Below are 16,549 nucleotides of genomic sequence, written 5' to 3'. Positions count from 1 at the left end.
TCCTCTTCCAGATTTTAAGATGGAATGAACTAAAAACATTGTACCTGTCCTGCTCTATTAAGTTAAATTAGTTTTTCTTTCCCAAAGCACTCTCTTTATTTCATTTCCATGGTATCACTTTCCCTCTCTCTGTGGCATTCTTTCTCAGGCTTCTTGTGAGCTTCTCTTCTTCTCCCTGACCCTTATCTCTCAGTGATCCTGGAGATTGTAAGTAGGGCCTCTTCTCACTCCACATAGTAAAACTGTTGATTAAATGAATGAGTCCTAACAGTTTGTGTGCTAGGTGAAAATATTGATTTAAAGACTACTCTTAAATGTTTGTTATTCTTTGTTGCCTAATGTACATGTAAACACATACTAACAATAGACACTTGTAGAGACTCCTTGGAATAACTGCTCAAAGAGGAGAGATTGTGGATTTCAAGCAATTAGGAAAATTTTCTATTAGTAGATTTAAAGCGCTATAGTTGCCACACCATAGTCAGTTCCATTTTCTATCATTCAGATCCTTCTCAGTACATCTGTGAAATGGAATTAAAAATTATCTCATAAAATTGTTGCGAAGTTATGATTGTTGGTAGATTGATTTAAATTGGAGATTGTGACTTCTCTTTGTGGTGGTTGTAGATTTTAGGAAAGTTATGTGGTGGTGTTAGGTTTTAGGAAAGTTAATAGTGTTTTTTTTTAAAAGGTTACATCCATCCCATGACATTATTCATTACTGAGTTCTTTGAACTAATCTGTTATATTGAGTCATAACGTGATTGACTAAACCATATAATTTCACTGGAATTTTATATATAAAGTAAAAATCAGAATATGATTCTGGGAGAAAAAATGGGTACTTCGTTAGCTTCCTCCCATTTGGACTTCTATAAATGAGCCATTGTTACCCACTTTGGTGAAAATGGATGTCATAGTTAATACTCTTGTCTGATTAATGAGGCATTACCCTAAGAATGAAAAAAATAAGTAGCACTCAAGATAGTCTGCTTTGCTAAATATAATTTAATCTTGAGTGATTCATAAGTCAACAGAATCCTGTAGTGGTCCAGGGATATACTGAGCATCAGAGTCCATTTTACTATGATGCAGAAAAATGCTAGTTAAGAGAGAGATTGCATGTTGACATTTTCCAGGTTAAATTGATTTTTACTGTATTAGAAGTATACTTTTGAAATCACTTTTTTAAAAAATCACTCAAAGTCTATCAAGTTGTCCCCATTCTTAATTCAGTTTCCATAATTGTCTATCAAATGAAGTAATTAAGAGCCTTGGATAAATTATATTTACATTGATAAAGTCCGCTGTTGGGAGAGTTAACAATCAACTCAACATGCTAATACTCACCAAACTACTCAAAGGGCATACATTATGCACTGTCATCAGCTCACATTTCTAATTTTTGCTCCCAGTGAAAGAGTTCCTCAAGGACTCCTCAAAGCAGATCTGATTCTGTGGCTATATTTAAGAGAAATAACTCACTGATTATTCTCATGAGAATGCCACTTCCAATATCATTTCTTTCTCACAGTCTTTGAACTTGGGTCTAAGAATCCTGGTTTCTAGTCCCTACTCCACTACTTAGCATTTGGTTTTAGGAAAACCTTTTAACCTTGCAAAACCTTCATCTCTTCATCTCTAAAATGGTAATTCCTGCTCAGGAGATGGTAATGACAGCCTCAGTAGATTATTGTAAGGATCAAAAGAGATAATACTGTGAATGTGTTTTGAATATTTAAGCTTTATAAAGATCAAGATATTTACATTTATCTTTAATATTATAAAATTTGTATGATATTTTCTGTTGTTTTTCTTGTTTTTGCTGCTGCTACAGTCTGATTTAATGTGCTCAGTTTCTTTGCTTGGTAGATCTAGCCCAGCAGTACACAGAAAGTCATCTTTCTGGGAGTCAGCCATCATCGCACTAAATATGCAGGAGAAATTTCCTCTTTGATAATATGCCAAATTAAATAATTTTACAATTTATCAGTTTCTGAAGCCAGTGGCTTCAGAATAATAATAATAATCACTGTCTTTTTTTACTATAGTCCAAGCCAATATCTTTTTAAAAATATATATATACATACATATACATACATACATGTTAATTTCAGAGAGAGGGTGAGAGAGATAGAAACAATAGCAATGAGAGAGAATCATCAAATGACTGCCTCCTGCATACCCCACACGGGATCAAACCCACAATCCAGGCATGTGTCTTGACCTGGAATCGAACTGTGACTTCCAGGCCCATTGGTTGATGCTCAGTCACTTAGCAGCACCCAGCGGGCCACACCACTATCTTTTTTAAATCTGCACAATTACTTTGCAGAGTAATATTATCTCTATTTAACATGTGAAGAAACTGAGACTCTTAAGAGGTGTATGTATTGAACATCTCAAAGCTAGTAAGTGATAGAATAAGAGTTTATAAAAGGCTGGTTTTTGTTTGTTTGTTTTAACTCCAAAACCTGTGCTTCTCCTTCTACCTCCCTCAGTATCCCTCACTTTTTGTTGACAAATCAGCCTATTATTCCTTAATTATCAGAAATTTTATTCACAATTCCAGCAAATATCTGAAAACAACCTATCATTTTTAATATCAAATGAGATATCAGTAATTGAGAGCCAGACTAGACAACCTGGGTTCAGCTAGCTTTTGACTGTTTTTTTCTTTTTCAGAACGAGTATATCAATAGTCACTAATTATTGATCAGCTGGTGTTTGAAAGGCATTTGATCAAAAATATCTTAGCCATTGCTCTTATGTTATGTAACCATCTAATGTTAACCACACAGGCCAAAAGATAAGAGCTTTAGCCAGGTGCTCACAGCTATCATGGACTCACTAATTCTGTCATTTGTGGATAATTCAGTAAAAATAACAGTAACAATAATAATGATGATCTGACACAAAATATTGAAGCATTAATTTTGTATGGTCAGTGGTTGAATTACAATTAACTTTTAAATACAAAGAGGTTGTATTCTAATCTGTCTTTGTTGGTATATTTTATTTCCTACAGAAACCAGTGAAGGTGTATCTTTGCAACTGGGGGACACAAAAGATTTTATTATTTCATTTGACCTCAAGTTCTTAACAAATGGAAGTGTGTCCGTGGTTCTAGAGACTACAGAAAAGAACCAGCTCTTCACTGTGCATTATGTCTCCAACACCCAGCTGATTGCTTTTAAAGAAAGAGACATATACTACGGCATTGGGCCCAGGACTTCATGGAGCACGGTTACCAGGGACCTGGTCACTGACCTCAGGAAAGGAGTGGGTCTCTCCAACACAAAAGCTGTCAAGCCAACCAAAATAATGCCCAAAAAGGTGGTTAGGTTAATTGCAAAAGGGAAAGGATTCCTTGATAACATTACTATCTCTACCACAGCCCACATGGCTGCATTCTTCGCTGCCAGTGACTGGCTGGTAAGGAACCAAGATGAGAAAGGTGGCTGGCCAATCATGGTAACCCGGAAGTTAGGGGAAGGGTTCAAGTCTTTAGAGCCAGGGTGGTACTCTGCCATGGCCCAAGGGCAAGCCATTTCTACATTAGTCAGGGCCTACCTATTAACAAAAGACCATATATTCCTCAATTCAGCTTTAAGGGCAACAGCCCCTTATAAGTTTCTATCAGAGCATCATGGAGTTAAAGCTGTGTTTATGAATAAACATGACTGGTATGAAGAGTATCCAACCACACCCAGCTCTTTTGTTTTAAATGGCTTTATGTATTCTTTAATTGGGCTGTATGACTTAAAAGAAACTGCAGGAGAAAAACTCGGGAAAGAAGCGAGGTCCCTGTACGAGCATGGCATGGAATCCCTGAAAGCCATGCTCCCCTTGTACGACACCGGCTCAGGAACCATCTATGACCTCCGGCACTTCATGCTTGGCATCGCCCCCAACCTGGCCCGCTGGGACTATCACACCACCCACATCAATCAGCTGCAGCTCCTCAGCACCATCGATGAGTCCCCCATCTTCAAAGAATTCCTCAAGAGGTGGAAAAGCTACCTGAAAGGCAGCAGGGCAAAGCACAACTAGAGCTCACAACCAAAAGCCCATTTCAGTCTCTGCTGTGCCCTGCCAGCAGCGCAGAGGCACGCGGGGAAAGGTCGGAGACCAGGTTTCTGAGGATGACATCAAAGTGACACATGATCCTTAGAACCAGTCTCCTGAGATGACGGCATTCCATGGGATGGGTGTGTAGAATCGTAGGTAGGTGGCATTCAGAGCAGGAAAGTGTTTAGTCAGAGGCTGAGCAGAGATGTTTAACCCTGCCTTGCTTATCACTCTGTACAGTTCCACACGTAGCCCACGCCCTCTTGGTTTGGGAAAATGACTGGTAAGTAGCTGTTACTCGCCAACTGGCTATCCCTTACCTGAAAACTTAGTATGGGGTGCTTTTAAAATGTGATTATTTATGTTTATGTTGAAAGCAGATTTTTAAAAAAAAAAAATAATGTGCTGTAATACAGTGAATATTTACCTGTAGCCTGAATAGTGGACTGTGTGCAACTTTTTTAAAATGATGTGTGTGTTTTTTTCTATAGATTAACTTCTTGGGGACAATTGAGCATTTGTTGCTTTTGTTCAATTTGTTATATATGGAGAATATTTTGAATTTCTGGTTTTCTTGATGTGTAAATTAAAACACAGTCGTGTTCAGGCTTCACAGTTATGTAATGTAAGCACAACTAAAATGAAACGTGTTGACTGCACAAGAAATTAAAAAAATATGTTTTATGAAACTTGATCTACAATCAGTAAAAGTTTGATAATCAAGTCTATCCCTCCCCTATCTCCATTGTGATTGGGTTTTTTTGTTGTTATCTAGAATTTTCTATTTCAATTCAGACTACATGCAAGAGGTTTTTTTTGTTTGTTTTTTGGGGGGGACATTTAAGGGTCATTATTTGGGAAATTTTATTATAAACAAACCTAAATTTGGAAAGGAACTAGTAATTCTGCTGAGTCCACCACCATTACACCTTTAGGATTTTTTCCCCCTTAAGGAAAAATGCTACATCAGATATTACATATAAGAATCACAGAAGGTTTTTTTCCTACTTAGATCATTCTTGGTCATTAACTTTTGAAACCATTGACTCTGCACATCATTGTTTTTCCTTGGCAGTTGTAATTTTAAATTATTTTAGCTGTTGGATAGAAGTGATGTTACTGCATTTATTGTACATGTAATCAGACTTTATTTGGCTTTTATATCTCACTATACCCTTATATGCCTATAGGTTTCTTAGCCCACATACCCTGGGCAGTGTCTGCTATAGGGCTTCAAGCATTAGGTCAGAACCAAAGGAGGTTGATTTTTCTATCTTTTGTTTTAATGTCTGGCAGTACACTAAATCAGTACTATAACTTAGATTGGGAATATGAGGATATGAGACCCCACACTTTCAGGGGTCACCACAAACAGTGCAGTTTATCTGTGACCTATATTAAATGCACATCACAACTCTGTTTTACCCACAGCAAAACAGCTGTGGGTTATTAGGTTTCCCCATAGCTTTTGACCTTTGTAGTTCTTCTATATTAGATGTCTCAACAAGAACATCTGGATGCCTTCATTTTTAATTTCAGTGCTCAAAAATAAACATTCTCCAATCTGGGAACCCTTTTTAAAACTTCATTGTATTTGTTATTATATTAGAACAGCCCAGACTGCCTTGTGTTTGCCTACTGGTACTTCAGACTAAGGGAATCAACAAAAACAGTACGGTACTGCTTCTGTGACAAATATCAGTGCCTTAACAATGTGTCTGTCCTTTTCCACTGAAAAAGGAAGGGCATTTTGATCTAGAAATGGCATTGCTATTTCATTGCTGTTGGTTTCACACTGCCTTCCACATTGCAACAGCAACTTGATTTTTCTTGTGATCCCAGAATTTTCTAAGAGAGTGAGTTGAACCGATAGCGGCAACATCAGTACAAACTATTGGTTCTCAAACTTCACAATGTCTCAGAACCACCTGGGAACCCAATAAAATACAGATTCCAGATATTCAGTAAATCTGCCTGTGAACCATGGTAACCTGCATTTTTAACAAGCATTCAGGCGATTCTGATGCAGGTGATGTGGGGGCATACATGGAGGAACACTGCCCAAGAACATCCATTGCACTTTTGTTCCTAAACACCTATGGCGTTTGCTAGGGTTTTTAATCATGTAAAATGTTTACTTTGCTTACTCTGTGCTTGGAGAGAATGGGGAAGATGTTTTAAAGTTTTATTTTGTTTCTTTAAATTTGTCTTTGTTTCAAGATTTTGGGTATTAGTTTACACTTATCCTGAGTTGGCTTTGATGTTAAGTTAAATCTATTGCCACTTCAGTTTTGAAACCAGCCAAAAGTTTCCGATAAAGGTCAGGTTTGACCCTTTAGCAGTTGCTGTACATTCGGGCTTCATCCAAAAACCATCCAGTGTATGTGAGCAAATACAAAAAATGACACACAAGCACAACTCTCGAGATGTGGCAGTCCTTTTCTTTGTCGGTGTACAAACTTCCACTGAAAGCTGCTATTCACATCCTCCTTGTAATTGTTTTTCTTGTTTTTCCTCCATTGTACATGTGGGTTATATACCATGTGTTAAATATGCAATAAAGTGTTTACTGGATGCCCTTCTGAAGGGTAGTCCTTTGTAAAGCTGTACAGACTTTGCAGTTTAAGCACAATGTGCACATGTTAGTTTTATATACAGCAAAACTTGATTTTTTGCAGATGGAAAGGTATTTTGTTTCTATACAAAGTAAATGGATTGTGCTGAATGTAAAGCTGCTTTATAAAATTGTAAAATAAAGTTTTTATCCTAAAAGGAATGTACCTGGATATTTCTCTTTCATCTCTAATTACTCTAAGATTATTTTATCCCAGCAAGCAGATTTCTAACCATTTTCTGTCAGGCAAATGCTCATTATAATGTGTATCAGACCCTTTAAGACAATATGGGGAGGAGAATATCACATGGCCCTTAACCAGGAGGGTTAGTCTATAGGGAGTACACAGTGTCCACAAATTAGTTTCAGAGCGGGGGGGGGGGGGGGGAAGCTGAACTGTGTTGTCAGTCAAAAAAGGCGTTATGAGGGGATAGAGTCTAAGCAGGGCCGTCAGGCCCGGGTATCAGGTGGAAGAAGGGGGTCAGGTAACATGATCAAAACCAGGGTGCCATGCTAGCTGTGAGGATGTTTTTCCAAGCCAAGTCAGCTGATAACTGTTTCTCTCTGAGTTATTATAGATGTATGGGAAAGTTGGCCTTTCCTCTGTGTTTTCTGTAGTTGTGTCTCCTCCAGAACAATAAGCATTATTTAATCCCTCCCTTCTCAGAGAGTAATAAGTAATTCAGGCTCCCAAATACATACAAAATCATAGACTAGTGTGGCTTCATGTTATGATTCAGTGCACATTAGTTTTTTTGTTATGAAGGCTGCATTTATATAATGGAATTCCAATTGATCACCAATCAGCTTTTTCCAGCTGGTGGGTGCACAGGTTTTGACAGGCTGCCAATCCACATTCTTGGCCTCTCTTCCTTCTCTGTCATCCTCCGTTGGGAAACAGTCATAAGGGGGCAAGTAGTTCTTGGTCTGTTTGAGGTCTCCGGCTGTTCTTGCTTTGATTTTGCTATTTGTAGCTAAACTGGGAGTGTATTAGCCATCCTTCTGTGGCACTCTGAACACATATCTGTCTCCGCATCGCCCTTGGGGACAGACCCTCCATGCCGTGGAGGACTTACTCCAGTCTGTTGAGCTCTCCTTTCCTGAGAACGCCTTCTCCGTATCCTGTGTGTAGGCCACTGTGTGCTATGTGACCCTGCCTCTTCTGGGCATGACTGTTAGACGGGGTGAGTCTTCCCCAGGAACCCAGAGTGGGAATGGATAACTGACGAAGATACACAGTGAAAAAGAAGAGAATGTTGGCAGTGCTCTAAGCCCTGGGTCCAGTGCCTTTCAGAGGCCAGCCGCATTTCCTCTGGTTCTGTGAGATACACTCTCTGTAGGACACATTCCTCTGTGTGCTAAGTTGGCTGGATTTGATTTCTGTTGTTTTTAACTAATGAACCCTAACTAATAACTGTCTCCATTATAGAGAAAAATATAATGTAAGTTCTGTATATTCCTCCAGTCTGGACACACTGTATTTGCTAGGGCTGCCATAACAACATACCACAGACTGGGCGGCATAAGCCACGGAAATTTATTTTCTCACCATTCCGGAGGCTGAAAGTCCAAAATCAAGGTGTCAGCAGGTTTGGTTTCTTCAAGGCCTCTTTCCTTGGGTTGCAGATGGTCACCTTCTTCCTGTGTCCTCTCTGTTGTCTTTGTCCTAATCTCTTCTTAGAGGAACATCAGTCATACTGAAGTAGGGCCTCATTTTACCTTAATTACCTCATAAAGATCCTGTCTCTAAATATAGTCACAGTCTGAGATGGTAGGAGTTGGGTTCAACATGGATTTGGGGGGACACAATTCAGCCCATAAACCATCTTCACTCTCAAGTGCACAGAAACAACTAGGCAGGGTTGCCATTCAATTTCTTGATAACCAGTTAAGGCCAAAAGTCCAAGATCCTTGGGGACCATTCGGTAGGCAAGAGACTTGGGATCAGGAGCCAGGGCTCCCTGGCTCTGCCATTGTAGCATCAGGAACTTTCTCCACTCCATGGGCTTCCCTTGCCTCATCACACAGTCCAGTAGGAGAGAACTCATGGGTCTTAAACTTTTCTTTATAAACTAACAAAAGGTAACCTCTAAGCTGAAGCGGTGGTGTTAAAATTATATATAGAAGCACCAACAGCCTCTAGATTTTTATTCTTCCTACCATGTGTCATTTCCGTGAGTCCATTCTGAATATAGAACTTGAGGTGTTAAAAATACAGAGAGATACAAAGCATATAAAAATAGCAAGTTGTGAGATTTGTTTGATGACAATTTTTAAAGTCTCAAGCCTGCATTATTGTAACTTACAGACAGTTAATAATAAAGGGATAAAATATTGATATTCATCATGCCAACTCATTAAGGGTGTCAAATTGAAAATGGATGTGAATTTAGACGTTGCCTTGGTGGTGAAATTGAATGTTCGCTGCTCACGTTCTGATGAAACGAGATACATTTGCCATCTGGAAAGCATGATCGGTAACGTGTGTGTGTGTGTGTGTGTGTGTGTGTGTGTGTGTGTGTGTGCGCGCGCTGCCCTTCCTGAATGGTAAGCAGCAGCAACGCCGTGTAATTCTGCTCATCCTTTTCCAGGAATAGAAGGGTTTTGTGAAATGACAGAACTGCAAAGCAAACCATTGAGGAGCGGTAGCAAAGTGACAGCGAAAGGTGCAGGAGAAGGCCCCGTGGAGGGTCAGAACTAGAGCAGCCCGTGAACAATGGTAAACGTAGTGTGGATTAGATATTATTGAGCAACCCCAAGCTCCCTGCAGCTCAGGTTACCACCTGGACTGCGTGCCATTCTCCTCAGCACCTGGTGAAATCACCGGGATGAGAATGGCTGTCCCCTTTCAGCTTAGAAAACCTAGTGAAGGGTGTTAATCCCGGAGACTAGAGAAGGAAGTGAACCTGGGGTGAGATGGGTGGGGAGTCTCGGCAAAAGTGCATGGTTTTATGTTGATGCCTGTTACTCTCTTTCCCTTTCAACACCAGTGAAATCAAATCTGTGCAGTTCAATTGAATATGGAGCAGGAGGCCCCAAACTAATTCTCAAGTCCCATCAACGGTTTGGCAAGGTAATCAAGACGAGTGTATCTTCTCAACTCCTGCAGGTAACCCAGGGAGGCACTCATCTGGAGATAGCCACCACCAGATATCATCCGGCAGCTTCCTATGAGCTTGAATAGATATTCAGAATTCTTGGTGTCTGGGGAGAGCAAACTATGGTTCTGGATGGGGCTTCTATTCAGGAATAAGGAGAGGGAACAGTCGACTTCGTAGGTGCTCCCCGAACTAAATCTCATTTACAACTCACACGACTCAAATTCAGACTCTGGAGGTAGAAAAGGAAACACCGTTTAAGTAGCTTGCTCCAGGTCATGCAATTCTTTTCACTAAATACTTATCAGAAAAGGTGAGAAGACCCCTTTCTTGCTCCAGTCACAGCCTGGAGTATGCTTCCTCTGGGAGGCTTTGGGTAGCCTTCCCTTTCCAAAATCAAAGACCACGCACCGGTGTTATTACTCACAGCTAACATGGCGAGTGCCCACAGGCAAGCTCTTGCAAAAGGACTCCTCATGAATTCTTTCTGACTTTGGAAATGTGATGTGAATTTTACTGATGAACTTACAAACTTGGAGAAGTTAAACAACTTGCCAGAGGTCTTTCAGCTATTTGACAAGGCGAGGTCTGGAAACCAGGTACATCTAACCCTAGATCCCATATTCTTGACCCTCATCCCAAACCATCGCCATGATCCACCGTCTCCTGACTCCCCCCAGGGGGTCCCACACAGTGGTCTCAACCAGGGATGCAGATCTTAACCCCAGCGCTCTCTCACACCTGCCAGGTGAGGAAATGAGCCCATTTCATCCGTGAGTACCACATCAGACCTGCTCAATGGGTACCTGCTCCCCTGAACCATTAGGAGAGCCAAGAGCCTATGAACCAAGTGGTGATGGTTCGATTCATGGTCAGAGCACATGCCCAGGTTGTGGGCTCAATGCCCAGTGGGAGGCTTGCAAGAGGTAGCCAATCAATTATTCTCTCTTATTATTGATGTTTCTATCTCTCGCCCCCCCCCCTTCCTCTCTGAAATGAATAAAAATATTTTTTAAAGAAAAAGAAGAGCCCCAAAACAGACAGGAGGTTCTTCCATCATCAGGTCTCCTTGGCAGGTGCCCCATCGCTTCAGCATCCCTGACCATGCTGCATCACAGCCCCTCTGCAGCCCCTCCTGCACCGTCCAGCTGTTGACTGTCTTCCCAAAAGACTTGCAAAAACTATACATTGCAGGATAAAATAAAAGTTGTGTGTGCTTATGCACGTGCAAATGCACACACACACACACACACACCTATGTCGATGCACAGAAAACATCTGGAAGGAGTCATAGCAAACAGTTAACTACCAGGCACTCTGCCCTCTGGGGGGCTACAATGCTGAGAAGACTGCCCTACCCTCCATAAGTCTGCAAAGTAACGGCTCAGGAGGCACATGTTTTTCTTTTTGGCGGCGGAAACAAAACATGGTTAAAATATTAACCAATTCCAGATTAGAGTTTGAATGCATGAGAGTCTAGAGTCCTTTCATTATTCCAGTTTGTCCTCAGTGTGGTCTTAGGGGGCCAGCAGAGAGGGCACCTCCTGTCCAGGGAGGAGCAGAGGCGTGGGTGTGTGGTGATCGCAGGGTCCGGGTGCTGGTGGCCTTGCTGAACTGAGGCCCTGCTCTCTGGACTTGAAGTGTGGCCTTCACATCCTGTGTGGCCGTGTGGAAAGGAGCCCCAGAGAGGGACCGAGCTGGCCTTGTCTCCTTCGCCCTGAGCTTAGCACGAAAAGAGGGGCTGGGAGCACGTCTCCCTTGGTTTCTGTTTCTCTCTGGTTACCAATGCAGCTCCATCCCATCCCATCGAAGCTCGCCTGACAGCACAGAGAGTGACCGGAAAGCCCCTAAGGCCTGCCTACATGTTGCCCTGTCACCATGATTAAAGCTGGGATTTTATCTAAAGAAAATGCATGGAGCTGAAACCGGTGTGGCTCAGTGATAGAGCGTCGGTCTGCGGACTGAAAGGTCCCAGGTTCGATTCCAGTCAAGGGCATGTACCTTAGTTGCGGGCACATCCCCAGTAGGGGGTGTGCAGGAGGCAGCTGATTGATGTTTCCCTCTCACCGATGTTTCTAACTCTCTATCCCTCTCAATTCCTCTCTGTAAAAAAATCAATAAAATATTTAAAAAGAAGAAAGAAAGAAAGAAAGAAAGAAAGAAAGAAAGAAAGAGAGAGAGAGAGGGAGGGAGGGAGGGAGGGAGGGAGGGAGGGAGGGAGGGAGGGAGGGAGAGAGAGAGAGAGAGAGAGAGAGAGAGAGAGAGAGAGAGAGAGAGAGAGAAAGAAAGAAAGAAAGAAAGAAAGAAAGAAAGAAAGAAAGAAAGAAAGAGAGAAAGAAAGAAAGAAAGAAAGAAAGAGAGAGAGAAAGGTAAGGGGAGGAATACTCTATCTTAAGATGCCCATTACTTCATAAACGTTCAGGACGGTAGTTTTATTTTGTTCCCAAGGAAATCCCAAGCTGAGTCTTACTCCGCTGGCAGCTCTTCAGCCTCATTTCCTGCGGCCGTAGAGGGGCCGTGTGATGTCGGAGGAACCCGCCCGCCGTCCACCAGCTGTGCGAGGTGGAGCCAGTCAGCCACACCTCAGCGGCTCCAGCTGTGTGGGCTTGGGGGTGCAGGGGCAGGAGGGGAAGTGGGGTGGTCATGGCAGGAGCCGTGAGAGGGGCAGTGGCCAGGACTGAGGTGAGGTGTGAGAGGTGGTCAGAGTGAGGGCAGATGGCAGAGCTAATGGGCTGGCTGTGCCGGGGGAGGGATAGCAAGGAATCCAGGGCGGCTCCCAGCACGGGTGGCAGAGGGCTGAGATGGGAAGGAAGGCTGGAGGGTCTCACGGAGGGTTTCTGGCCCAGGCCCGAGAGCAGTGCCTTTTCCAAGGGTGTTTGAAGGTTTGAGGAGAAAAGAGAAGGTAGAGTGTGTCAGTCACCTCTTTATTCACCAACGGGATTTCACTTCTGCCTCTCAGTGACCCTGTGCCCACCAGCCAGCAGAGACACTGTTTTAGAATGAAAATCAGATGCTTCAGACTCTCCAACGGCTTCCCATGGCCCAGAAACAGAACCCGAGCTCCTCCCCAGCGAGCTGGCCCTGCCTCGCCCGGGCTGGCCTCGGCCTTAGCCTCTCCTAGTCACTCACGGCCTTGGGACTCCGTCTGCCGTTCCCTCCACCCCAGCCAGACCCTGTCTGCTGACTTCAGGAGGCTGGCTTCTCCTCACTGGGCCATCGGCCCCACTGTCAGCTCGGGAGGCCCTGGCCCCCCGGCCACGGCAGCTCCGGGGAGCCGAGGTCGCGGTGCCTCGCTTCCCATGTTTGCTCAGCCTTTCTCCCGACAGAAGCGGGCTTGCTCCCTGGGCACAGCCCTGCTCTCCCCTCCACCCCCGGACTGCAGCCTCCTTGAGAGTAAGAGCTTGGCTCTGGTCTCTGCCTCATTCTGGCACCAGCAGAGCCCCGCCCACAGAGTGAGCTCGATGGAGGGTGTTGGGTGGGGGTCTCATTAATTGATTGCTGAGAGCTTGCAAAGGAAGCGGGGCCTGGAGCTGGCTCTCCCCACAGCGCTGGCAGTGCTTAGTACACCCTCCGCCTGGGCCTCAGCCCCGAGCTTCCTGGAAATGAAGAACCCGGGCTCCTTCCCAAACCTACCGAGTCAGGCTCGGCGCTATCCCAGCCCCAGGTCCTGGTGTGCTCCCGGCCTCTAAGCAGCGCTTCCTCCTTCACCGATTCGCACACTGGCCGCACATCACATCGGCATCGCCTGGGGGTCGCCGCACGGATGCTGGGCCCGCCCTCGGTGATTCTCTGTCCTGGTGTGAGGGGATGTGCAGCTGGTTGTAAGGTGCAGCCAAGGTGGAGAAATCGCTCGTGTCTGCTGTTCCTTCCTGTTGGGAAACAGAGCAAAACTCCAGGAACAGACCGGGTAAGGCTGGGATCGCAGGGTGGAAGGAAGAGGGAAGTGGGCGGCTGCCTCCGGCTCAGCCTCCGCAGGCCCGTGTCGGCCTGAGTGGTTCTGTGGGCCCGCCTTTCTCTGGCTTCCTAAGTTGCTCGGCCCTGCTTTCCTCCTCTCCAAGGAGCTCTCTGAACAGGCCTGTGGCTCCGCGTCAGACCAGGGCCTCACCCAGGGAGGGAGCTGAACCCAGTCAGACAGGGACCTCGTTAAGGCTTCTCCTTTTCTCCATTCCCCCCTCTTCTCCCCCCCCCCCCCCCCCACACACACAAATAAGCCAGTTCCCCAGAGTTCTCAGCACCGAGTTCTCTGAAGGGTCAGCACAGGGTGAGCCCAGACCGCGTGTGAACACACGTGCGTGGGTGCGCTCACACACACAGTGGGCACCCTGCCAATCCCCTCAGGAATCCAAAGCTCTGCCCACGGGTCCTCCAGTCAAAAGTTTCAAAGAGGCTGGGCTCACAGAAAACCAGGAGAAGTCGGGAAGATCCAGCCAGCTGCTGTCATTTCAAGGAGAGTCGGTGCCCACGCCAGAACCTTCCGGAAAAAACAGAGAGGGCTGTGCTTGGGTCTCAGAGAACAATTCCAATGCTCAGATGAAGAAAAGGGAACTGGGCCCGGAGCTGGCTCTCTCCCCCGGCTCCCCAAGCCCACCTCACAGGCCCACCCCAAGGTGGTTCTCCACCCTTCCCTCAAGCAAGACGCAGCTCCAGCCCCTTTGGCTCAGTGGATCGAGCATCTGCCTGCAGAGCAAAGGGTCCCAGGTCCGATGGATTCCAGTCAAGGGCATGTACCTTGGTTGCAGGCTCCTCTCGGGCCTGAGCCCTGGTTAGGGCGCGTGCAGGAGGCAACCAAAACACGTGTGACTCTCACATTGATATTTCTCTCTGCCTTTCCCTCTGTCTCCCACTCTCTCTAAAAATCAATGAAAAATGATCCTCAGGGGAAGATTTTAAATAATAATAATAAAATTAAAAGAAATGGTGTCAGAAAAATAAAATCTGTTTAAAAAAAAAAGAAAGATGAGGAGAGTAAACTGTTTCCAACAGCTACACCTGGGTGTAAACAGAATCACCAGGTCCCTTGTGAGAGTGGTTTGCTGGGAGACAGCAAAGGAGGGGCCCTGGGGCCAGGGTGGAGAGGCCTGGGGGCCCCCACCCCCCAAACCCTCCCCCCTGCTCAGTGTGGTCCTGGCCGAGGCGGCCTGCAAGCTGCAGCGCTATCTCCCTCGCAGGCGCCGTCCTTCACAGCGGCCTCTCAGTGGCGGAGGAGTCATTAACTGAAGGCTTTCTCTCTGGTTCACAAAGCCGCTCCCTCTGCCCAGCCGCCTTAAATCAATGCGCCCGGCCTGGCGACGCCCCGGAGCCTGCCTGTGCTCTAAGCAGATCTCACACTGCATTAATATTTCTAATTACCAACGGGATTAAAATAGACTGAGAGGAAAAGGTGAGCAGAACGCAGCCCCGGGTCTCTGCTTTGCTGATGGCACAGGATTTCTCAGCGACCTGACCCTCTCCCTCTCCAGCGGGGCCTCTTTCAGGAAAGAGGGGGAGACCTTGGAGGGACAGCTGGGGACTCCTGCACCAGGAAAATGCTCAGAGAATCTTACATACGTTTCAGGCCTCCTGGTTCCTGCCCACGGTGGTGGAGCTTCCTGGTGCCCTGAATTTTATGCCAAGATCTGGAGAAGGTCCAAGAAACCCAAATGAAAAATCACTGTGTTGCTTTATATTTAAAAATATAAACTCACCAGCCTGCAGTGAGCCCTGTCAACACCCCCTCCCTAAGTCAGGGGCTGTCTCCAGGAGATTTTTGCCCCCTGGGGGACACAGGGTAACGTCTGCAGCTATTGCCGATGGTCACCATTTGGGGGAAGAGAGGCCAGAGAGGTTGCTAGACACCCTCCAGTGCCCAGGGCAGCCCACGACAGAGAACGGTGTGGCCAAATGCCATGAGTGCCGAGACGGAGAAACCCTGGCGCCAGCGCCCTGAATGGGCTCCTTGTGGGCAGGGCGATGTCCTGGGGAATGCCAAGCTCCCAGCGCCTGTGACACGGGGTCTGGCACACAGTAGGACCTCACTCCGGCCTGTTGATGAGGTGGGATGCCTAGGGGGTGGTCCTGAAGAGAAGGACCCCATCTCAGCCCCCACGGCACACAGCTGAGTCCGAGGGCAACCATGCACGGTGGCCCTCCACACAGCCACGCGTACAGCCACGAGGTGAGTCTGCTGAGAGGGGCTTCCTGGGTGTGGGGAGGGAGAGCTGGGATTCTGTGTTCCGCTGGGCTCTGCAGGCTGCAGGCACAGGTACACCCAGGGCTGCTGGCAAGGGGGAACATTCACTGTGAAGAGCGATGGAAACCCAGGCCTTGGGGAAAGCTGAGTGGCTGCAGGACGGCGGGGCTGGGCGCCTCCACTCTGGCACCGGCCATTCAGAAGACGGAGATAAAGCCACCTCTCTCCGCGCCGCCTCCCCCACCCCCAGCTCCATCAAGCAGTCCTGCTTCCCCTGGGCCTGGGCTCCTACCAGGGCCAGCTTACCTGTGAGCCAAGGGCCCTCAAAACTGTCTTAATCTAATTTCTTTTGAAATCAGAAGAACAAGCCAGACAACGTGGCTCAGTGGTTGAGCGTCAACCTATGAACCAGGAGGTCGAGGTTCAATGCCTGGTCAGGGCACATGCCTGGGAGGCAGGGAGCAGCCGATCAGTGATTCACAGACATCACTGATGTTTCTAGCTCTCTCTCCCTCTCCCTTCCTCTCTGAAGCCAATAAAAAATATAGTTTTAAATAAAATAAAATCAGAACAATATAATAAATGTAAAATAATAAC

At 45.8% G+C, this 16,549-nt stretch overlaps 1 protein-coding gene and 1 long non-coding RNA gene across 3 annotated transcripts in view; one reads left to right on the top strand and one right to left on the bottom strand.

The window, feature by feature from the left end:
* The window catches only part of GLCE (glucuronic acid epimerase), an 82,013-nt gene extending 75,370 nt beyond the window's left edge, over positions 1-6,643 (top strand). For both annotated transcript variants that reach the window (XM_084887127.1, XM_084887126.1), the window contains one exon: positions 3,029-6,643. In XM_084887127.1, the coding sequence (XP_084743253.1) occupies positions 3,029-4,053 (1,025 nt within the window). In that variant the 3' untranslated portion in view covers positions 4,054-6,643. The remainder of the gene's footprint in view (positions 1-3,028) is intronic.
* The window catches only part of LOC311624814, a 654,664-nt gene that overhangs the window by 491,004 nt on the left and 147,111 nt on the right, over positions 1-16,549 (bottom strand). The gene's annotated exons all lie outside the window — the stretch shown is intronic.

Source organism: Pipistrellus hanaki (assembly GCF_964339955.1).
Source record: "Pipistrellus hanaki genome assembly, chromosome: 1".
Lineage (NCBI taxonomy): Eukaryota > Metazoa > Chordata > Mammalia > Chiroptera > Vespertilionidae > Pipistrellus > Pipistrellus hanaki.
This window is presented reverse-complemented; position numbering and strand designations above follow the sequence as displayed.